The 25538-nt window shown below is 38.8% G+C and overlaps 1 protein-coding gene, 1 long non-coding RNA gene and 1 pseudogene across 3 annotated transcripts; 2 read left to right on the top strand and 1 right to left on the bottom strand.

Moving 5' to 3' along the window:
• The window catches only part of LOC127366464 (tripartite motif-containing protein 16-like), a 33469-nt pseudogene extending 14626 nt beyond the window's left edge, over positions 1-18843 (top strand).
• Positions 7128-8400, bottom strand: LOC127366488 (uncharacterized). Its single transcript, XR_007885316.1, has 4 exons — positions 8356-8400; positions 7965-8078; positions 7633-7840; positions 7128-7221 (listed from the first exon to the last, which is right to left on the bottom strand). It is a non-coding gene; the product is annotated as an uncharacterized LOC127366488 (long non-coding RNA).
• Positions 9758-12049, top strand: LOC127366484 (coiled-coil domain-containing protein 106-like). Of its 2 annotated transcripts, XM_051405433.1 has the most exons (4): positions 9758-9886; positions 10081-10224; positions 10610-10625; positions 11317-11591. In XM_051405433.1, the coding sequence occupies exons 1-4, from the start codon at positions 9760-9762 to the stop codon at positions 11399-11401; spliced, it is 372 nt and encodes a 123-aa protein (XP_051261393.1). In that variant the 5' UTR covers positions 9758-9759; the 3' UTR covers positions 11402-11591. The 2 variants fall into 2 exon arrangements, with proteins under 2 accessions (XP_051261393.1, XP_051261392.1); XM_051405432.1 differs by lacking the exon at positions 10610-10625 and having other exon boundaries at positions 11317-12049.
• Positions 18844-25538: the final 6695 nt, after the last annotated feature.

The following is a 25538-nucleotide window of genomic DNA, read 5'->3' as shown; positions in this document are numbered from 1 at the left end:
TTCTAACGTTAGCCTACATGGTGACAATAGCACTTCACCATGCGGGGACACAAAAAACATAATTTGCACCGGGGCCTATCACCATGATGTTACTACTGACTACAGCCTATATAATCTTCTGTATAACGATATATGACTGGTGGATTGTGAACACAACGCTGCATTCTTACGGTTTGTTTCCCCAAACCGACCTTCTGTTATTTATCTGTTCATTTATTGTTTTTATTGGGCGCAAAATGTGTCGCCATTAGAATTTAAAAATAAACGTGTGAACATTTAAAAAATGCACATTTTGAACTTTTTTTTTTTTTCAAAGTAAAACGCTTGGAACATTCATGACGTCATTCCCACCGTCATTCCCATGACGTAGCAGCCACTTCAAAGGACTCCTTTGATGTGTGCCGCTGCAAAAATCAACCCCATGAAGCTCATTTCATCATCACCTCCAGTCCGAGTAGATACAGTCAGCAATCCATCCGGATATCTCCCGCCTTTGTGCAGAGTCACACGATCAACGATAATTGGAAATCAGCAGGAATATCGTTTCTTTAACTCTTATCTCTTTAACTTTACACTATCGCTACGCCAACATGCCAATTTTAACTCTTGGCCTAGTTGTAGTTCCTTGGGTTGTCAAAACTGCTGGTCGCGTCATTAGAACTGGATTGGAGCGCATTCCCCGCAGTTCTCCCCGCGTTAACCCAGAACCCGTGCTACTAGAGTCACCTGTAGAGGTCGACCTAGCACCACTGGCACAGTCACATTTTAATGACAGAAGCTTCGATCTGAGCAGGCAGTGGAACTACAATGACTGCCGCTCTGAAGACTTGCATTGTCTGGGTAATGAAACCGAACAAAAGAAAGAAGAGGAAGAGCAGAGCACCTCTTCAGGCAATCCTTCTATAATTCACAGGAGTCATTCTGGTGGCGAGAGAGTTCACCTTCCTTGTCTCTCCCTCTGCCCTGATATCTCAGACCCAGTAGTTGATGTAGAGACATCACAGCCTGCTGACATAGAGTCAGGTGGAAATTCAGCATTTTCTTTGGTAGCTGTTTCTTCCAAGACCAAAGCACACATGTTAGCAGTAATCGCCAGGCTCAGAGAAATGGGGTACTTTGCCATTTCTCAAACAAGAGTTGTGGCTTTGTTTTCCATGGCTCGAGCAACAATTGTTACTTTTTTCACGGTGGCTCAAGCAAAAGTTGCTGCTGGTTTTTCCAGCATCAGAACTGCTGTTTGCTGCATTTTTCAGCGTATTTTCCGCAGATCACACACCGTTAACCCAAAACCGGCGCTACTTGAGTCACCTGTAGAGGTAGAGCGAGCACCACCGGCACAAACACAGTTAATAGGCAATCGCTCTTTAATTAACAGGAATCACACAGGGTCAGATAGACATTCTTCTTCTTTGGTAGCTGCCCTTTCCACGGTGGCTCAAGCAATAATTGCTGATGTTTTTTCCAGAATTAGAAATTTTGTTTGCATCATTGATATTGAAATTGAATTTGAGCCTATTCCCCCCCGTTTACCCACAGTTAACCCACAACTGGTGCTACATGAGTCACCTGTAGAGGTAGACGGAGCACCAGTGGCACAGACACAATTAATAGGCAATCGCTCTTTAGTTAACAGGAATCACACAGGGTCAAATGGAAATCCATTTTCTTTGGCAGCTGCTTCTTCCACGGTGGCTCAAGCAAGAAATGATGATGGTTTTTCCAGAATCAAAAAGTTTGTTTGCAACATTCAATTTGGGCGCGTTCCCCCCCGTTTACCCACAGTTAACCCAGAACTGGTGCTACATGAGTTACCCATAGAGGTAGACCTAGCACCACTGGCACAGACACAGTTGATAGGCAATCGCTCTTTAATTAACAGGAATCACACAGGGTCGGATGGAAATCCATTTTCTTTGGCAGCTGCTTCTTCCATGGTGGCTCAAGCAAGAAATGCTGCTGGTATTTCCAGAATCAGAAATGTTTGCATCATTGATATGGAATTTGGGCGCGTTCCCCCAAGTTCAGCCAGAGTTAACCCCGGACCGGTGCTACATGAGTTATCTGTAGAGGTAGACGTAGCACCACTGGCACAGACACAGTTAATAGGCAATCGCTCTTTAATTAACAGTAATCACACAGGGTCAGATGGAAATTCATTTTCTTTGGCAGCTGCTTCTTACACTATGGCTCAAGCAAGAAATGCTGCTGGTTTTTCCAGAATCAGAAATGTTCGCATCATTGATATGGAATTTGGGCGCGTTCCCCCCAGTTCAGCCAGAGTTAACCCTGGACCGGTGCTACATGAGTTACCTGTAGAGGTAGACGTAGCACCACTGGCACAGACACAGTTAATAGGCAATCCCTCTTTAATTCACAGGAGTCATTCTGGCGGTGAGAGAGTTCAGCCTTCTCCTAACTCCCTCTATCTGTGCCCTGATATCTCAAACCCAGTAAGTGACCCAGAGACATCACAGCCTGCTGGCACAGAGTCACTCTCTCTCGCACGGACCAGTGCTCCTCACCACTTTACCAGACAGCTCACACGCAACCTGCGAATGTTATCCGGATCTGCTGAAAAAAAAAAAAAAAAACGGCAAGCAAACAAAAACTCAAAAGGCCAAATCCAGGAAGAAAACACTCCACAATCATTCTGAAATAGTCTACTTACCCAACAAAGCCATCATCCAACACGTCCTTTCCTCTACACTTTGCCCCCAAAAAACTAGAAAACCCTAGAATTAGAAAAATCACCCAGAAAGTGGCCTACAACAATCTTTAAACTAACACCCTATCGCCTGGTGATATACTATAACAAAATACCAAATTTACAAATAATCGCGTAAAATTGGAACATCACGAGCCACAGAGTGGTCTCTGACACTGCCCTTATGGAGCAATACGATTACAGCCTCAGCATCTGTAGTCATTTTCCGTTCTGTATGTCTTTGAAGTGAACGACCGGATCCAAATTTTTTACCCGTTTCTTTTTTCCCCAAGTTCTCTCGCTCTCTCACGTCTCCCTCCCCCCTGTTTGTGTGCTCACTGTGCCTTGTGTGTCTGTAACCCCTCCCTCCCCCCCTCCTGCTCAGTGTAGATAGACAGACGCCGCCACACATCTTAACCAATCACACGGCTTTAACAGAAAAAAACAGGGAAAACATCCGGATGCGGCTCCCAATCAGGAGCCGGCTCCTGTCGTTCACTTCAAAGAGCTGGCTCTTAGAGCCGGATTGTTCGCGACCGACCCATCACTACACGGCACAGTGAGCACACAGACAGGTGGGAGGGAGACGTGAGAGAGCGAGAGAACTTTGCGCTACATTGACAGAAACACTGGAAAGGTGAGGAAAATTAGTGACAGGTAACGTAAAGTTAGGACACATCTTAATAATCCTCCAGTGTCCTGTGGGTTTTCCCCGGGTGCTCCGGTTTCCTCCCACAAAGTACTGTTACTGTCGGGTGGCACCTCAGTCTCTGCTTTACGCATAGCGGGTGTAACTACACAGGACAAAAAAATGCAACAGGTCTCACATTAGCTTTCACTCCCCTGGTTTTAGCCATTAATACAGCACAATCTTCCTTCCAATGTCCTTTCTCGTGACAATAGTTACAGATATTCCCATTGTCAAAATGATCACTTGCTTTAAGTTCAAGTTTGAAATGGCCAATTCTCTTTGAACGTGTCACGTCAAACGCAACGGCATCAAAACAATGTCCTCGCGCACTAACATCACGAGCCACAGAGTGGTCTCTGAAACTGCCCTTATGGAGCAATACGTACACAGCAGCTGAAACAGCAGCCTCAGCAGCTGTAGTCATTTTCGTTCTGTTACGTATGTCTTTGAAGTGAACGACGGGAGCCGGATCCAAATTTTTTGCCCGTTTCTTTTTCCCCTCTATATGTAGCACCAAGTTCTCTCGCTCTCTCACGTCTCCCTCCCACCTGTCTGTGTGCTCACTGTGCCGTGTAGTGATGGGTCGGCTGGAACGATCCGGCTCTAAGAGCCAGCTCTTTGAAGTGAACAACGGGAGCCGGCTCCTGATTGGGAGCTGCATCCAGATTTTTCCCCCTGTTTTTTTCTGTTAAAGCCGTGTGATTGGTCAAGATGTGTGGCGGCGTCTGTCTATCTACACTGAGCAGGAGGGGGGAGGGAGGGGTTACAGACACACAAGGCACAGTGAGCACACAGACAGGCGGGAGGGAGACGTGAGAGAGCGAGAGAACTTGGCGCTACATAGACAGAAACACTGGAAAGGTGTGGAAAATTAGTGACAGGTAACGTAAAGTTAGGACACATCTTAATAATCCTCCAGTGTCCTGTGGGTTTTCCCCGGGTGCTCCGGTTTCCTCCCACAAACAAAAAAATACAAATATAATCTATATAAATAATGTAAATATAATCTATAAATAAATAAAAATGTATATATAAATCTATTTTTTACATAAATCTATAAATAAAAATTCTAATCTTTAATAAATCGTGATCTGCATTATTTATTAATGCCATACATACTTGCATTTTGAATAAACATTCATTATTAAGAAAAACCATGAAATTACCATGAAACAACAGCACAGCGTTACTTTCACTAAGTGTCTGCTCACAATAAAGGAAATGTTGCCTTGGTAAAAGATAGGAGGTAAGCATCTCCCCACGTACTCTTTCATTCATTCTCATCCTCAATGATCCTTCAACAAGATTGGACGGCTGAGGATGCTAGTACATTCGTGACTCCCTCTTTACTCCACAGTATTGGTGGCTCCATCTCCATCATGTTTTTCTATTACTCTGAGTTTCTGGCCCAGGAGAAACGAGGAGAGCATCTGAGCTGGCTCTGCATGTTCTGGATGATCGGTGGGATCTACGCCTCCGCCATGGCCTGGGCCATCATCCCACACTATAGTGAGAAAAACAAACAGATCACTCAGTCAGGAAATCATTGTTACAGACAATATGTAGTTAATGTGTTACTTTAACCATTTTATTTTTCACTACAAAATGGGATCATTGCATTGGACAGGGGTGGAATCTAACTAACTATATTTACTTAAGACCTTTTTCTAATTACAGTTTTGAGGTACTTTTACATATTATCCTGTTTTATACTTCCACTTTACTAAAATTTCAGATGGAAATATTGATATCTACAAGACCTTTTTAAGTTACAGATGAACATTTAAAAAAATGTGATCAACTTCTAAAATATAATGCATTTTACAGGCTAATCAATTTTGATTGGCACTAATCATAATAAATAGTAATAAATATATAATGGGAGAGATTTACAGACATTTATACATTCATTAGAATAAAAGGGAATACTAATATAGAAAGAACATTTGCTGATTATCTGTAATATTTCAAATCAAGTGTTTACAGACGAAGAAGCAATGGAAAGTCTTATAATGAATTAATTATAATTTTTGTCTGTTTGATATCACATACATATGAAAGCATGTTTTATTCTTTCACACACACAAAGCCACGTTTAATTGTTTCAATAGCCTGTGTGCAAAATTGGGTTGATATCAATAAACATTCTGAAAAACCAGTTTTGTAACAAGTGCTATGAAGAAACGCAATTAACAATCATTACACGCAGCAATTAAATCAAAATATTGGGTTACCCTTCCTTTTACAGTCCCCTAATTACCAGGTATTTACCAGGTAAATATATGGTAATTCATAGCATCTTCTTGTGTAATTACCACCAGTATAAGAAGGTAAATACATGGAAACTACAGCTGAAGTACAAAGTATTTATCTGGTAAAATATTTTACAGTGCGCTAATTACCAGGTATTAACCCGGTAAAACATAGAATGTTCTTGTGTAATTTACACTAGTAAAAGAAGGTAAATACAGGGAAACTACAGTCAAAGTACAAAGTATTTACCTGGTAAAATATACTGAAATTACAGTGTATTATTGGGTAATTACTGCTGGTAACAAGTAAGTAAATACTGAGAAACTACAACTGAAACACGAAGAAAAAAATCTCCACTATTGCCCATCTTTTCAACTGAGTACCATGTAGTTAACAGGTTTAGGTTGGTAATTACTCAGATATAATTGTATAAAATATGGAATTGTTTCTATTTAAGTTTAACATTTTTGCCCGTATTTACCTGTTATCATCCTCTGCAGGAACGGCTTTCCTCTGCTGCCGTGGCCCAGTATATCTTCTTAAATATTGGGTACGTTCTTGCATATGGTTTTAGAACATACCCAACATGTACGTTGAAACTGTACTGTAAAAGGAAGCCTTGCTTGTTTCCATGCAATTACTATGTTCTTACTAAATCCTTTGTAATAAAACATTCCATTGTCTATGCAGTTAAATTAATTTGTACAATATAAGTTCCACAATATTACTAAGTAAAACATGTTAAATTACCCAGTTAGTAAGATGAACCTGTTCTGTAAAAGGAAGCCTTGCTTGTTTCCATTCCATAACAGGCTCTTGCCATATAATTTGTAATAGATTACTTACACAAACTTGAACCTTAAAAGTTCCACAACATTACTAAGTAAAACATGCCAAATTACCCAGTGAGTAAGATGCAACTGTACCACACAAAAAGAAATGTTTAATACCAAGATATAACAAAGGCACAGTGGAAAGTAACAAGATGTGCTAAAGTTTACATGGTTGCAACCATGAACAATTGATAACAATTAAGAAATTAACATTTTGTTAAAAGTTGAAGTTGTACCTTGTGTAATTTATGAGATCATGCTTTTTTCAGTTTTTGAAACAAGACAAAGGGTTGGAAGGTTGTTACACTTTGTAACATGCTCTTATGTATTTAAGTAAGCGTCCAAGAATGCCTTTCCTATGCTCCTTTCCAAGCCAGTGGTTCCATTCTATGAACCGTAAGTTAATTTTTAAGGCCCTCTCTGTCAGGTTTCATCTGTATCTGTAGATGCCTTCTTTGAAACTTCGCCATGCCCGTTCAATGTGCTGTGTATGAGCACCACTTCCAGGGTGGACAAAATGTCTCTGGTGATTCACCTGACAATCTGTTGTAGGCACGCCAGGAATCACTAATCACCTCACTTCCAGGTCTGATATATTTTGGGATTATTGTGAGTAATTGCATCCTGGATCGATTTTCCACCAGCTTTAAGACAGGACGTCTACGGGCCCTCTTCACTTCCAGCATTCCAAAGACCCACGAACGTCTTCGCCAGGTGGGTCCACGTCGTCCACGTCCATACTGAAAATAAGCAAAATGTCATGCTTTTATGAAATTCTTCTGAAATTATAGTGTTAGACTCACTTCAGGGCTGTCTGATTCACCCCCATTGTTATGGTAGTGCTACCTGGCATATGACATTTCATAGGGCTAGCGTCCAAATCACAATTTTTAGGTGTCATATTTTCTAAGCAGACTTAATTATATGTATTTGTATGCTATGAAATAGACAATGCAGTATTACCAGCAGCACTGAGGCTGATCAACAGGACCTGATTCTAATCTTAGATTAATATACCGGTAGATAAATTTGGGTGGAGTATTTTACTCTATGAAAACCTGTTTCCAATGTATTTATAGTACTGTAGTAGTTCAGATGTACTGTACTTTCACAACAGAAATTACTATTTTACTTACATAAACAAACCTTACCTTCTGTTTGTGTCGGAATTTACTCTCATCTATTGATACAAAAGCTCTCCTCCCTCCAATTCTCATTTTCCGTCTTCTTTCCAGTCGCCTAACTGCTTCACCACAGATTTCTCGCAACAGCGTAGTTACTCTGGTCAGGGATTTGCTGCTTCCACATACTCCATCCTCTATCATGTCTACTTGTCTCTTCCTCAAGCCCTGTGACAAACTGAGACAGAAATGACTAAATATGACAACTATCAACATATCATCAATTGCGTTTTTCTGAAACACTCAAACACAACAGTGTAAGACAGACACAGAGAGAGAGAGAAAGAGAGAGAGAACCTAACCTGTGCATAACTTTCATCCATGATGGTAATGGAATATGTGGTCTGGAGAAAACTGAGCCCTCTCTGATGGACCTCGTGATGGCCCTGCCCTTGTGGGTTCTTCTTCTACAGCACCTGTACATAACAGTTTGTCATAGTATCGCCATGGTTACACTTATATATATTTTTATACTTAAAAAATTATAATGTTAAATGAATAAATGAATAAAAAATAAATAATTAAACCTACATAAAGATAGCTCACATAAGTTCATTTTGTCTTCTTTCTTTCACTATTATAGTCTGATATAAAAGAAACAATAGCTAGAGTATAATCTACATTATAATCTGTTTAGATTTGATCAATTTGAATGTTACAATATAATATAATGGCATATTGATCCTTACTTACCACCTATATCCATCCTTGGTTGTGTTGGTTCTTTTGAATTTCATTCTGTTGTTGCTCACAGGGCATCGTTTCTTCCTTGCCAACAACCTCTCCATCTGCATCCATCTTATTAACTTTTTACCCCCTTGCGCTGTCTTCTTAATTAATGTTCTTGTCAATGTCATATTAGGCCAACTGAAATATTCACACATTAAGTCCTCTGTGCAGGCATTCTTCTTCTTTGCTTTTTTATGGCGGGGGGGCACCAGATTTCCGGGTGTATAACCGCCACTTGCGCACCTGATCTCTAGGTACATACCATTCTGAACTTGGTGTTAGGGGGAGGGGGAGTAGGATAGTGCAAAAACAGATAAGTGTTAAATCATTAGATCGCGGTAATGCCAAGTACACGTTTACTGTTAATACGCAACTACTCTTACCAACTGTTTAATTCCATTTAATGGACTATTCCATTCATTGACTCCCCCCATAGAGGCTCGCCAGGTACAAGGAGAAGGCGCCGGCGGAAAGTGGCAAAACACATCACGTTTTCGTACTATCGTGGCAAGAAGAAGCATTTTGTCAAGGTATTTTGATAATGCAGGATAAGTTAACTGTTTTGTCTCGAGCGAAAGTTTAGTCTCCAGCAAGGGCTGGCTCAATTCTCCGGCAGGTCAGTGGCAGCTGCCACCGGAAGTGCTACTACTATCTGCCACTGCCACGAATAGAGCCACCCCTTTCTCAAATTTAGATGCATAACGTTATTCCTTTATTGTACTGCATTTTGATTACCGTAACTGATGTTCATTAAACACAACAGAGAACAAACGTTACCAGAGCGGTGGATTCTCTCCATGGCTCTTAGCTCCTGTTAGTAAGTACAGTCTAAAACAGACTAACGAGTCTTTCTTTCTTTTACATTTAGTCATGCCATTGACACGGGGTAAAAGACAAACTAAGTCGTAACAAACCAGCAACCCACCAGATGATGACATGCTGCAGTCTGGTAATGAAGGTAACTTAGTTTTTTATGGAAAAGGATGTAAATACTACAAAAGTATTTTATGTGTAGCTTTTGGTTGCAGGAAGGGTTTTTCCTGGCTCAAAAGGGGTAATTGGTGCTGCCCCTGTCACAAGGGGTAGTGCCCTCGGTTGGCATTTACTGACCTGTACTATCCAGTATATCCAGGCATGGTCTGACAATAATAGAATAATAATACACAATAATAGAATATAATATACTGCAAGTAAAAACATTAAATGTATAATGGCCGCCCGGTGTAAACTTTTTATCATGCACCCTCCTCTGGTTGATAATTAAAACAGGTTTTGGAAATACACTAACGGCGAGCACCTGCCCTTGTCTTTGCATCTTTTTTAGTGAAAGAGATTGCACAGTCATCTGCTACAACCACTGCCCCAACCATGGCTAAGTTTAAGGAGGATTATAGATTGCTAAAAGAGGAGAACCGCCTTCTGAAAGAGGAGCGGGATTTCCTTAGGCAGAAAGGTCTCAACCCAGTGAAGACCAGACCCTCAGCATCTTCAAAAGGTATCCAGACAGTGTTCCTCCCAAAAACAACATGGAGAGCTATTTCTATAGTCTAAATGAGTTGCTTATTTTGTATCCATATCACACAAATAATATAAATACGCTACAATAAGATAATTTTTTTCAAGCGCAAAATCAGAAAAAATAATTATTAGAAAAATAATTATTTCATCATTTTTGTTACTTTGTTTAAGGGTCCGACAAAAGGAGGCTCATGGATTCCTCAGACTCTTCAACATCTGACTCTGAGTCAGACTCCTCCTCTGAAGAAGAAAGGAGGAATAAGAAGAAGAGAAAGAATAAGAAGAAGGAAAACCCTGCAAAATTTGGAAAAAGAGGTAACTTTCATCATTATGAAAAGGATAGCTCACATTCATCTTATATTATACAGTCATATAAGGGTTGTAGGTTATCATAGTTCAGGGTATTGCCAAGGGCAGGGTATCGTCAACAACTATGATGCAAGCTGATTTTCAATATTCACCATGTCCTACACAGAATTTAATACGATCGCTATTTGTTATAAACACTGTATATTAGTTAAACAGAACAAGAACAATTAAGGCCCACAGAGATCTTCAAAGTAAAGTCAGAAATGTTTTAAACCCACAGTTTTTGAATGCAAATTATTATTTTTTAAAAACTTCAAATGGCCTTTTCTGTTTTATATTTTTCCGATTTCCTGTGTTGATCCGGGACCATCTGTATTGATATGTGCTTCAGTATGGAGTCGGTCACGGTGGGTGGCTAATAGCTTTTCGCATGAAGCCTTCAGATTATTGTACATGCTCCAGGTGACAAAGATGGACCTAGTTTAGTCTATGGAACATTTTCATCTCAGTGTTACAATATTTTATATTCATAAAGCATAGGGTTAGTTCAGGCAGGCCACAACGACACGCTCTATATCAGCTGTCAGCCTAGCCCCATCAGCTGATCACTCAGCTGACATCACCAATGCTCCTATTGGCTAATCACTTTCAAAGCTCAGTATTTAAACTGCTCTCGCCTGGCTTCTCTTGCTGCTTCCTCCACTAGCCGACTTCAACCCACCGCTGCCCCCAGCTCCCCCTGTTGTGCTTTCCGCCTGTTCATTGTCATTGCTGCTGTCTGCTCTGTCTGGGTTTTGCTGCTGCACTCCCTGCTTATAGTTTCAATGTAGCACCCTTATGTGTTGACTGATTTTCTTTGGGCAGAAGTCCAGTGTCAGTGTGCACACACGCAATAGGCTGGGCCTATCATAAAGCACTATTTATTGAATTAATCACTTTTCTAAGAGTAGAGTGAAAGAGAGGAGAGCAGAGACTAGATTATATACGTTATTTACTTCTCTAACTCTAGAATGTCCTGTTATGTAAAATCAAGATTATTAATGTTTGTGTGATTATGATATAATGTGAATAGATCATATTTTCTAATCTGTCTTGTAGTTCAGGGTCCAGAGGACGTCGTACACCGATACAGAGCTGTTCTAAAAGAATTTCGGCGTACAAGGAGCATCAGCCTCAGCTGTGAATCGCTGAGCGTTGACAGAAATACAATCGCCTTAACGGCAATCATTGCAGAGGTGTGGATTGCTGCAGAGGGTGAAGATTTCGGGCTGCTGCCAGAGTTCACTGAGGAGGACACTTTAGGAAACTACGCCAAAACCTGCAAGACCTTCCTGGAGGGTAACAACCCGCTTGAAGAAAAAATTAAACAAATGAAAAAAGTCTGAGCTGCTACCCATAAAATGCAAATTTAGGAAGTGAGGGTTCACATTACTACTTTCCCTATGGTAGGGAGTTGAAGGGTAGAAGGGTTGTTGAAAGGTAATATATTTTTGAGTTTGTCTTTGCCTACTTTACAGTCTGCTCGTGTACGGCAGCATACTTTATTTCAGATTTTAAACATTTTGAAGAGTTCTGGTTTTGTTTTCTGTTTAAGTGTTGTCTTTGAACCCCGAATCTTTAGTAATAAGTATATATTACTTAATAATGTTCATGGTAACTTTGGTACATCTTGTTACTTTCCACTGTGCCTTTGTTATATCTTGGTATTAAACATTCCTTTTTGTGTGGTACAGTTGCATCTTACTCACTGGGTAATTTGGCATGTTTTACTTAGTAATGTTGTGGAACTTTTAAGGTTCAAGTTTGTGTTGATTGCATGGAAAAGGGAGTAATCTATTACAAATTATAGGGCAAGAGCCTGTTATGGAATGGAAACAAGCAAGGCTTCCTTTTACAGTGCAGGTTCATCTTACTAACTGGGTAATTTAACATGTTTTACTTAGTAATATTGTGGAACTTATATTGTACAAATTCATTTAACTGCATAGACAATGGAATGTTTTATTACAAAGGATTTAGTAAGAACATAGTAATAGTATGGAAGCAAGCAAGGCTTCATTTTACAGTACAGTTTCAACGTACATGTTGGGTATGTTCTAAAACCATATGCAAGAACGTACCCAATATTTAAGAAGATATACTGGGCCACGGCAGCAGAGGAAAGCCGTTCCTGCAGAGGATGATAACAGGTAAATACGGGCAAAATGTTCAACTTAAATAGAAACAATTCCATATTTTATACAATTATATCTGAGTAATTACCAACCTAAACCTGTTAACTACATGGTACTCAGTTGAAAGGATGGGCAATAGTGGGATTTTTTCTTCGTGTTTCAGTTGTAGTTTCTCAGTATTTACTTATTTGTTACCAGCAGTAATTACCCAATAATACACTGTATTTCAGTATATTTTACCAGGTAAATACTTTGTACTTTGACTGTAGTTTCCTGTATTTACCTTCTTTTACTAGTGTAAATTACACAAGAACATTCTTTGTTTTACCGGGTTAATACCTGGTATTAGCGCACTGTAAAATATTTTACCAGATAAATACTTTGTACTTCAGCTGTAGTTTCCATGTATTTACCTTCTTATACTGGTGGTAATTACACAAGAAGATGCTATGAATTACCATATATTTACCTGGTAAATACCTGGTAATTAGGGGACTGTAAAAGGAAGGGTTACCGAAAAAAGATAATTGGTAAATGTTACATAAACTGCCCGAGAAAGGTCTTACAATTGCCCATATAAACATATGTAGTATTAGGAATAAATTAACTGAAGTAGAAGATGTGCTATTATTAAATAATCTACATATATCGGCTGTATTTGAGACACTTTTAGACTCATCTAAATCTACATCTGAGGATACATCACTGATGATACATGGGTATAATGTTTTAAAGATAGGAATGCATATGGAGGAGGGGTTGCTTTCTATGTTCAAAGTCATATACCTGTTAATGTTAGGCAGGATTTAATGTCACCAGAAATTGAAGAACTCTGGCTGCAAGTTAGTTTGAAACATCAATAATTGAATCACTAATTTACAACATGCATATAGAGAGAAATATTCAACAGCCATTGCCTTAACTCAAATGGTTGATGACTGGCTTGTGGAAATAGGGAAAAGAAAAATTATAGGAATAGTTTTGTTTGATATTTCTGCTGCTTTTGATATCATTGATCATGACTTAATGTTGAAAAAACTAAATGTTATGATTTTTCTCAGTCTGCACTATTATGGATAAAAAGCTAGTTGAGCAACAGAAGGCAAATGGTGTACTTTAATGGAAGTTATTCAGATGTTAAAGAAGTGAAAAATGGAGTGCCTCAAGGAAGTTGTCTTGGGCCACTCCTATACACAATTTTTACAAAAGATCTTCCTTTCGTTTTAAAAAAGTCACATATTTCAATGTATGCAGATGACTCCACAATATACTTAGCAGCAACAACAATAAGTGATTTAAAGACAAATCTAGATCTGGATTTAAAGCTAGTAGCAGATTTGATAAAAAGTAATAAACTTATTGGAATGTGTCGAAAACAACCAGTGTTGTAATAGGAACAAACTATTCTTAATGTTTGATCTCAGTATTGATGACATACTAATAAAGCAGGTGGAAGAAACCAAACATTTGGGAATTATCATAGATAATAAATTATTATGGGATAAAGTAAAATGGGAAATATTTTATCTGTATTTAAAAGATGTGCAAGATAGCCACAACAAACTATCAAACAAGTATCTCAAGCCTTGGTTTTGGGTAAACTAGATTATTGCTCAATAGTTTGGTCCAATGCTTCACTGGGTAATATCAGAAAAGATGTGTAGAATCTTTCTTGTATGATAAGAACAAAACATTTCTAGAATGCATGAAAGTCTCTTTTGGCTTGAAGTGAAAAATATATTACTGTATTCACTGATGGTTTTTATTAGGAATGTCATAACAACAAAGACTCCACTTATATCCTACAAAAGACTTTCCTTTAGCTCGGATACACACAGTTATTTTACAAGGCACGCTGCTGGAGGTTGTTTTACTTTACCAAAATCCAAAACCACATCCGTTCAGCGTACAGTAATATACAGAGCAATGCTGGAGTGAAACTCAGTTCCTAATCATATTATTCAACAAATACTAATACTGTTCAGAAGATACTTCTGAGCTCATCAGGATGTAAGAACATATATTTACATATTGATAAGATATTGGTGATATTGGATTCACTGGTTTTCATTTGAAATCAGACTGAATTCATCGTTTGTTCATTTTGGTTGAAAATATCACAGGACTTCTCTTTTCACTGAGAGCTTCATACATATTTCAAGCATTGATTTAGCATTGATGATGAGTCAGATAATGTTTTTTGTTTTTTTTTTACTCCAAACTATGAAGAATACGCTCTGCACCAAATTGGCACTGATCAATAAGTCCTTTCAACGTCATTTAAGTTATTAGTTATCATGTTATTAACTATTATTGCATACAATGTAAATTAGGATCAAAGCCGTCCATTTGTTTCAGGTTGATGCTGAAACCCTGGATGTCATCATGGAGGGAGTGCGTTGAAATCTTCAGGAGACGATTGTTCTTCATGAGCTCAGAGCTGCACCCACTGGTTTTGCTGTGCTAATGGACGTCATGTACCAGCCCCAATCTGGAGGATTTTCGCAATATGAAGCACTCATTTGAGTTCCTGCAAAGGGTCATCATGAAGATCAAACCCAGCCACTGCTCAGCGAGGATACTCAGACCAGCTCAAGTCTGAAAATGGAGGAAACTGTGACTCTGCAGTTTTAAACATTGCTTCTTCAGAGAAAGTGATGTGTAGACCAGTTTTCTGGAAACGTTGCACATAAGGAGTTCGATGAATATCTGAAGCCTTTGGAGGACATTTTAGTTGCTGTTGTTCAAAATATGAAACAAATGCCAAATACAGCTGAATAATATCCGAATCTAAAATGTGTGGACTGGCAGGTTAGTTTCATGTCAGTAAAAATGACTTTGTGAAGTCTTTACTTGGAGGAAACTTTATGTTAACATTAATGTGAAACTACTGCTGAACAAATCAGTAGCAGAAACATGACGTGGAACTGTTAAATCAATATCGAATGTTGGTAAAGAGTTATAAACACCTCAAGCATTTTGTTGAAGGAAAGCTTTGTCATTTTGCACTGTTACACTTTGCACTGGGTGGATTTCTCAGCTCTGTCTCAGTGTTACCATTAAGAGCTCAACAAGTTATGTTCATATAAAGGGGACCAGAAGCCTGAAAGAAATGAGGAAAGTCAACAGAAATGATGACTGTGTTGTTCTTTTGAATTGTATATTAGTAATCTTATAGACATGAAAGTACAGTTCATTCTATTTCTATTTCATTCATTTTTAATCCGCTTTAGGTGGAGACACTGTTATTTAAAAAAGCTGTACATTATGTAACATTGCTCTTGTTCAAATACATTTTACATCTTTGAACAGATGAGTTGAAAGTTGATTCAGTGGGAAGTTGAAGTAAACTGTGAAACATTATTAGTCAAGAAGTAGAAACGATTAAGTTCTCTTAACTTAATCTTTAAGCAAGTTTTCTTGAATGGATAATGTAACAGAGTTAGTTGTTTTAACTCAAAGTATCAAGTTTAAACAACAAATCAGTTAAACAACTTGTATAACTTGATGTTTTGAGATGAAACAAAGCTGATCTTCAAGTTGACTTCACTCACATTTTCAGCAAACTGTAGGAAGTTGAAGTGAGAGTCTTGGATTTTAGACTGTTTGCTTTATTAAGAACAAAGGTGATAAAATGGCACCGTGTGATGCAGCTGTGTTTACAGTCCTCATCTCTGACACCTTTTACAGACAGTCTAGGATTGCTTCATTTAAAATAAGGAACACTGACATTATTGCCTTTATTAGTGGTTGTTTGGCTGATGATCAAAGTTCACATTCACAGCGCTGCTCCTCTTCCTGGAATTAACCACAGCTTGATAACCCCTCCCTCTTCCTCCTGTTCTCAAACACAGCGAGCTCCTCTCTGCACACATATTTCCTTGTTCCCTCCCCTTTAGATCTACAGTTTGAAGATGGGTGTAACCAACATGTGGTGACGTGAAAGAGCCGACAGCCCCCATTCACTGCAGAAACACCTGTTGATTACATCAGAGCTCAAACTAGTTTCAGCTTTGAGGAAGTGAAACTCAGACAGTCACTGTCACTGAGAGGGGAAATGGCACAGCAAGGAGTTCAGCTGGACCGAGAAAGATTCTGCTGTCCGATCTGTCTGGATCTACTGAAGGATCCGGTGACTACTTCCCTGTGGGCACAGCTACTGCATGAACTGTATTAAAAGCTTCTGGGATGAAGAGGATGAGAAGAAAATCCACAGCTGCCCTCAGTGTAGGCAGACCTTTACACCGAGGCCTGTCCTGATGAAAAACACCTTGTTAGCAGATTTAGTGGAGGAACTGAAGAAGACTGGACTCCAAGCTGCTCCTGCTGTTTTCTGCTATGCTGGACCTGAAGATGTGGCCTGTGATTTCTGCACTGGGAGAAAACGGAAATCCCTCAAGTCCTGTCTGGTCTGTCTGGTTTCTTACTGTGAGAAACACCTCCAGCCTCATTATGATGTGGCTTCCATTAAAGAAACACAAGCTGGTGGACCCCTCCAAGAAGCTCCAGGAGAACATCTGCTCTCGTCATGATGAGGTGATGAAGATGTTCTGTCGTACTGATCAGCAGTGTATCTGTTATCTCTGCTCTGTGGATGAACATAAAGGCCACAACACAGTCTCAGCTGCAGCAGAAAGGACTGAGAGGCAGAGAGAGCTCGAGGTGAGTCGACAAAACATCCAGCAGAGAATCCAGGACAGAGAGAAAGATGTGAAGGAGCTTCAACAGCAGGTGGAGGCTATCAATCGCTCTGCTGATAAAGCAGTGGAGGACAGTGAGAAGATCTTCACTCAGCTGATCCGTCTCATGAAGAAAAGAAGCTCTGATGTGAAGCAGCAGGTCAGATCCAAGCAGGAAACTGAAGTGAGTCGAGTCAAAGAGCTTCAGGAGAAGCTGGAGCAGGAGATCACTGAGCTGAAGAGGAAAGACACTGAGATAAAGAAGCTGTCACACACAGAGGACCACAACCAGTTTCTACACAACTACCCCTCACTGTCAGCACTCAGTGAATCTACATCCAGCATCAATATCCGTCCTCTGAGGTACTTTGAGGATGTGACAGCGGCTGTGTCAGAGCTCAGAGATAAACTACAGGACGTTCTGAGGGACAAATGGACAAACGTCTCACTGACAGTGACTGAAGTGGATGTTTTACTGCCACAACCAGAGCCCAAGACCAGAGCTGGATTCTTACAATATTCACGTGAACTCACACTGGATCCAAACACAGCACACACACGGCTGTCATTATCTCAGGGGAACAGAATAATATCAATAATGAGTGAACATCAGTCTCATTCTAGTCACCCAGAAAGATTCACTGGATATTTGCAGGTCCTGAGTAGAGAGAGTCTGACTGGACGTTGTTACTGGGAGGTGGAGTGGAAAGGAGGAGGAGTTGGTGTAGCAGTTGCATACAAGAATATCAGCAGAGCAGGGGGGTCAGATGAATGTGGATTTGGATACAATGACAAATCTTGGACGTTAAGATGTGAAAAAGACAGTTTTCACTTCTATTACAACAATGTCCAAACTCCCGTCTCAGGTCCTCGGTCCTCCAGAGTTGGAGTGTACCTGGATCACAGTGCAGGTATTCTGTCCTTCTACAGCCTCTCTGAAACCATGACTCTCCTCCACAGAGTCCAGACCACATTCACTCAGCCTCTCTATGCTGGACTTAGGCCTTACTTCTATTTTATGCAGCCACAGCTGAGTTGTGTAAACTGAAATAGACAGAAGTGATTTCAGGGACAGTGGGTTAAATTCTGTGTTTCATTTCTTCAAATGGTTTTGTTTCCATCGTTGTTGCTGAGAGCTGATTGTTGTGGCATTTCTTCACTGCACAGAGATCACCTGTCAATCAAACATTGTGGGCGGTACTTTGACATCTTCTCATTAGTTGTTCTGTAAATGTTTGAGTGTCTTTAGGTGGCGCTCCTTCCTGTGTCTGTTTAGCCATGGAGGCTATCACTGCTCATGATGACTGTTGTTTACCTGAACTGATATTTCTCTGCATGAAAATGTAAACTTGTGTTTGTTGAATATTTGTAATGATGTATTTGTATGTTGTTGTTTCTCTTCCACTGTATGGGTCTAAGAGAGAAAGCAGCAGACCTTCCTTTATCGGAGATATTCTGTTCTCACCGCTTTGGAAAGAAATCTTTAATCACATTTATTTGTTTGTTGTTTTTGTTGTTGTTGTCCAAATCCACGTACAAATGAGGAACTATGAGGGATTATAAAAGTGTATTCAGCATGATGATAATCAATAAGCAGATGATTGATTATTTCCTTGTACATAGCTGAGATTCTGCTCCAACAAACTGATTGTGTGGATGAAGTGAATCTGTACATGAACTCATTGAACAAGAGTCATTGAACAGACTTTACTGATGGGATGTGTGAACAAACTGAAGCTTTACATCATGAATAAACAAACATGAACAAAGTATTTTCTTCTTGTCTTCATTCCAGGGTCTCATACAAAGCTGATGGAGAAACTGTGAAACTAATATGAGAGTATAACTGAGGCAGTTTTCCTCCTGAAACACCACAAAGTTCAGAGTTCATGTTCAGAGCAGAAGAGCATTTGTCAGTCAGTCTCTGTCCTTTCAACTTTCCTCACTAAAACAGCTTCGTCACAGAGAAATGAGCAGAGTTTTCTATCACTTGTTGCTTTTTACAACCAACATTTTGTTTGTGCACTCGTCAATAAAGGGTTTATTACACAGGCTGAACAAAGTGGACAATAATCAGAATTCAGTGGATCCGTTTGAGTCCTCACACACATGCACTTTGTGTAGTTGTGGCTTATTTCATTTATTTTTTGTGTGTGTGTGTGTGTGTGTGTGTGTGTGTGTGTGTGTGTGTGTGTGTGTGTGTGTGTGTGTGTGGCTCCACCTGCTGTTTCTTATTAGAATTACAGAGGACAATCTACACTGAAGAACCTCTGCTGTTTCACTGTAATAGAGTGTTTTTATACAGTATAGTGGGTATTTCTGTACAGTTAGCATTAAAAAGGAGCGCAGTGGTTTCAGACTCAGTCGATGGTTCAGGAACATGAAGATGAATCCTAATTCATAATCCTGCCTACAAAGCATCATAATGTTTCCAACCAGTCAGTGAGCACAACACCAGACTTTTTCTGAATCTTTAAGAAACCAGAGACGGGGCAGTGATTCAGACATCTGGAACCAGACTGCCATTGTTGTGTAAGTGCAGATCCTGACTCTTACATTTAATGAAACATTGACAGAACTGACAGAAATGAATGCAGATTTTGGAGTTTTTTTAAATGCGACAGAGGTCCAGGCCTTTAAAGTTGTATTGCAGCATTAAGTTGCTATGAATTGTACTATTCATATTCTTTTCTATATATTGTTATATACTGTACATATTTTTACACTCTATATTTGTTGTTGTTTTAAACTGTAACACAAAGCACATATTTGAACGTTCTTATTGTCACTTCGGTTCTCATAATGTCTTGAGCTTCTGTAATGCAGCCAGTTTCCTCCCAAGATTTTGGTATGGACCCACTGATCTCTGCTTGCAGCTGTTGTGCAGCGCCCACGGATGTCGCGTTAATGTTACCTGAGTAAGGGGCATTAGCCTTTAGCGATGTGGCTGGATACAAAGGTATTATAATACAATGTAAATATACTGAGGGTATGTGTTATGAAATTGTGGAGTATGGATGTTACTGTCTATAATTAGAGACTAAAAAATGTAATAAATTATTATTATTACGACTTCTGGATGCAGTCTGATGAGGTATATGATAGGAGTTTATAAGGTGACTTACATGTACATTACATCTATAAAGATATACATTGTGAGCACTGGACTCGCTGACTGGTCCCAGACCATCAGTTTGCTCTGCACTGTGTGTTCTGACCCCTTTCTATCAGAACCAGCATGAACTGTTTCAGCAGTTTGAGCTACAGTAGCTCGTCTGTTGGATCGGACCACACGGTCTCTTACTTCGGTTCCTTCCTTGGAGCACTTTTGATAGGTACTGACCTCTGCAGACCGGGGACACCCCTCAAGAGCTTCAGGTTTGGAGATGTTCTGACCCAGTCGTCCAACACAATGTGGTTCTTCAGGATCAGATCCTCACGCTGCCCATTTTCCCTGCTTCTAACACATCAGCTCTCAGGACCAAATGTTCATTGGCTGCCTGATATTGTTTTGATATTTACAGTCATTTGAATGGTGATTTATGGGAGGAGGCAAGGAGGGGTCCATGGCTCGTTAAAGCGCAGTCAGTTTCACGTTAATCAGGATGCATGAAGGACACCTGCCGTACGCCTGCTTTTATACATGTGGACATTTCTTTGAGTACGTACTTTTAAAGTTTTGTGAGCTTCAGTATGGAAGCTGCGCAGTCTTTTACACATGAGGCCCCCAGTACCTACGAATCTTTGCCTCGTTATTTTTGTCCTATAATCACATTTTATTGTATTGAGCGTGAGACAGTTTTGTTTGGTTAGAATTCTTAAAACTAGCATGAAAATCTGTCTACTGAAAGACTGTAATGGGCCTTAAAAATAAAAAAAACACCAAAAAATGTAGGCAGGTTGTGTTTATTACAGCACTGAAAACTCTGTTATTTAAGATATTATTAAAATCTTACAATAACACATCATTTCTACAAACAGCATTTTTTTATTAAAACAATGAAAACAGCTGCTTTATTTCCAACACTGGGACAAAACTATTTTCTCTTAAACTGAGAAGTTGTGCGAGTGCTCTTACGCTTGTTCCTCCGCTGGGATATTATGCAACCATTGTTGTTCCTGGTTAAATCGAGCTCAATATCAGCTGCAATATCTTATTAACACAACGTTAGAGAGATGGTCTTGTGTGTTTGATAATATTATTTTTCTTTTGAGACAGAAAATAAGACTCATGTCACAGAAACGAGGCTCTGGCACCGGCGTACGCTTTCAGGCGTGTTAGTTTGGACGTTGTGTTACAGCTAAACAATAAATCATGAAATTAACATCCCTGATTTTTAATAACCCATGCCTCTGGGGATCAGATCAGAGAAAACAGTATGTTGAAGAAGCAGATATAAACGCACAGACTTCTGGGTAATAAATCCTGAAAACTGCTCGTGCAGCTCCCGGTAGACTTTCAATGCGCTGGAGAAAAATTGTAATCAGACCTGCTGAGTCTTCACTTACAAAACCACAGTTAATCAGTGCGAGCGGCAGGCGTGTTCCTCTGCACACGGTGAGCAAAGCCACAGCTTTTTGAATATTTAGATCCTTTTGTGCTGAATAATTGACAAGGAGAACCTGAAGGGGGCCACTTCCACTTCCTGTTGAAATGGCACCGATACACAGAGGAGCAAAATACAGCAAAGACACAGTTGTCCTGCTGATTAAAGATGGATGGATGATAGCAGACAGATAAATGTCACACATACTGTTGATAATACAGACATGGAGACACTTAATGAGGAATTATTGCTTTTATCTTAACTACTACTACTAAACGCCATGTTTTTTACATTTATACAGACGTTATCCCTTTGAACTCTGCAATAGAAATGGATCAAAGCTTAAAGGTTATATAAGTCAATAAACCATAATAAAATAAATACCTGTGTTTTCATCACATTTTAGGAAATAAAAACAAGAATCACAGAGATTGGAGATTTCTAAATGAAGAAATGAGAACAGAATATTGGAGCGCTGGTACGAAAGTAACACTGAACGTCATTTTATAAGATAATGTCACAGAAAGAAACTCATTTTTGTTGTAATCAGCAACTCACGTGTGCTCTATCAATACCAGCTGCTAATTAGTACAAATGTGGAACGACTTTAATTTGTGTTTGAACGGATGTCGTTACTGTCGCCCCCGTCAGTTGGGACCAAAGTAACACAGCAGTTTAAACGTTTTTATCATCTTTGTCTTAATTGAAAATGTCTGACAGTGTCCTCGTTAATATGTAACTGCACACACATTATGTCCTTTATTTTACTGATACATTTTATTCCACATTTTACAACAACAGTGTGAACAGTAAAATGCTTTTAACGGAAAATAAAAGTGTAAAATTAACTAATTTAATTTGCTGTATTACTGACTGTTGTTTGTTGTTTGAATTTGAAATGTATATTTATTTTACATTTCAACGGTATTACTTCATTTGTTATGAATAATCATATGTTTTTTATTTGTTTATTTATTTGCCCAGGTTAAATTCAAACAAAGGACATAAAAAGGACAACAAATAATACAGAAATAACGGCCTTATAGGGGGCGATAGAAATCCTTCTTACTATTAATTCATCAAATGATCATAAATGTGACAAAAAAAATAAACACAAATTACCACTTATCGTCGTCTAAAGCAGCCGTCCAGGTGAAAGAATGACGTAGTCAAACTCTGCTGTAATACAAATAATAAGGCTTACATTTACAGCAGTGTGCTGTTATTATTAGATTTTTATTATTTTAATCTGAATTTTTAAAGTTATAGAGCTGTAATAAAGTCATTCTCTGTGAAATTACAGTAATTGTTACTGTTTACACTGGTAAAAACTGTATTTGGACAGTTTACCAATGCTTATACACTGATAAACAACATTTATTCAACGTTTCTGTTATGAAAACTTCCATAATTATACAAAATATCTGTCAGGTAACAAACAAATCCATATAAAATTACACAACAATTACTTTTTACTGTTGTCACTAATTTTACATTGTTTTATAAATGTATTAAAGGTATTAAACTTGAATTTAGCAGTTTAATCTATAAAATAAACAGTAAATATCTGCAACAAAATGCATTTTAATATTTTTATGGCAAAGTTTTTAAATAAGCAATAATTGTATGATTATTTACAGCAGTGACGCCGATCGCTGTCAGGATGACGCCAAAGAGACACTTCATCATCTGAGTACGTGTGTTCACAGTTACACTGCAGCCGCTTTGTCTCTGGGACGATTTTTACTTGTTTGTTTATCCACGGTCACTTCATGGTTTCTGCTTCACTCGCTGAAGTTTGACTGACAGAATGACACAATAATACCTCAAAAATACCCTAAAGTCATTCTTTATTTACCTCTGAAAACATGTTCAGGAGCCAGAGATCACTTCGTTTGTCTTTTAATTTGAAAATACAAAAAACACCTCAGAAACACAGACAAAATTAAAAAAGGATTCTAAGAGGTTGCGTGACCTTTTTCCTCTTTGATGAATGCATTAATTATCAGTTCATGGATTCATAAAGGCTGGTTTCATGTTACAGGTAGGAAATACTGTGAGGTCAGATGTCACACACTGGACCTTTAAACTGAGGGATGCTTTCATGTCCTTTGATTCATTTTAAGGATTTCTTTTACAGATACATGACATAATATCCTATAATCTATTAATCAACCCATAAACTATACCTTCATTGCTATAATTAATAAAAGATAAATTCACAGTTACTCTGCTACAGTGGATCAGACTGTCCATTTATTTCAGTCTTTAGGTTAGGTTTGCTTTTATTTTATAAATATCAAAAATATATATCTGTAGTGTCACTTTAAACTTGATTTAAAAGCGTTCTAGAAAACTTAAGTATTAATAAAATATGCACAGAAGGTTTATATCTCAGCTTTTTGTTTATTTCTGTGAAGAAAAATTAAAATAACATAACACAGACAGAGAATTGTATAAAAAGTTCCCTTAACAGGAAATAATCTGCTCATATTTCATCCAAATCTCTCTTCCTCTACTTGCACTTACTGAGTTTATTAGTCTTCAACAGAGCTGCACAATATGGTAAAAAAATAAATAATAATATTGCGATTTTGATAGTACAACATGAAACATCCATAAATTATGCGACTTAGTCAATTCACTAAATAATAGAAAAGATTGGGAACCAGTGCGTCAAACAACAATTAAAATATGGATGGTGATTTACAAAAGGAGAAGATACTGTGAACACGTCATGATACAGTCACACCAATCCAAGTACGACTCATTAAATGAATTCATCTGTTAGAATTAGTCACATAAATAAAGAGGCAGTTAAAACCAGGAAACCAGATTCAAAGAAATCTCTTGCATCATGTTTCCAGCAGGTTGGAGCACCAGCTGCCTGGAAGGAACTCCATTATTCATGTTTTGCTTCGTTGTCCAACAGGCGCACATCATCGCTTTACTACTGTAGAGATTTCCCCCCCGAGTGACACATCACGTCCCAACACCACAAAGTCCTCCCAGCAGTTCATACTCTTTAAATCTTCATGTTTCCTGTCAATGTTTGGTTCCAAATGAAGGTCTTATGCTACATTTAGGAAGGCGTTTAAAGAGTAAAGAGACAAACAAACATGCGACTGTATGTGACTTCATCTTCAGCTTCTTTATGTGAATTTATAAAACAGGTTTCATACGGGATGTCTTCAGTTTGTACATGAAATATCTGAAAATCCTGACTTAATAACCACATGATTCATACGTGAAATGATTGAGTGGCAACCTCTGTGGCCAACGCTGAAGCGCCAAAGCCTGCAGTTCCTCTAACGGCCACTAGAGGCTGCAGCAGTCTCATTAAGGCCCTATATTAAAATGTCCAACTTTACAGCAGAAATAAACATGATTACAACCTTTTGGTTCGTCATAACTGTACGACTGTTTAAGTGACAGGTGGGTGCAGTCGCAGGCGGATGTTTCCATGCCTCAGCTCCACCCATGATCCACCTTTTTGTCCATTTTTGGATTATACCGACGGAGTCAGGACTGGCAAGATGGCGACAGCAGAGGCGACCACACTCTGGTCTTCAGAAACCTGCGTGCTGTATTTGTAATCATACAGACTATGGAAGTAACCTTCGATGATAACCTTCCATTCTAGAGAACTTAAAATCATCTTTAGAGACGTAGATTTGATCAAATTACCTCCAAAACCACAAAGAAAACCTTTAATGTTTGAATTTGATTTAATTGGAGAGAAAACAAGAAATGTTTCTGTTTATTTTGAATTAAAAAAAAGAAAATTGTCAAACTTGAAACAAACAATTTGGTTTTTGTTATTATTTTTAACTGAGAAATGTCATAAACAACTAACTTAAATCAATTGACTAATCGTCTCATGAACGCATTGATCAGAATCTCTCCATACCTCCTGTGTT

This window comes from Dicentrarchus labrax, unplaced genomic scaffold (assembly GCF_905237075.1).
Source record: "Dicentrarchus labrax unplaced genomic scaffold, dlabrax2021, whole genome shotgun sequence".
Lineage (NCBI taxonomy): Eukaryota > Metazoa > Chordata > Actinopteri > Moronidae > Dicentrarchus > Dicentrarchus labrax.
The sequence above is the reverse complement of the archived record's forward strand: the minus strand, read 5'-3'. Positions and strand labels throughout refer to the sequence as shown.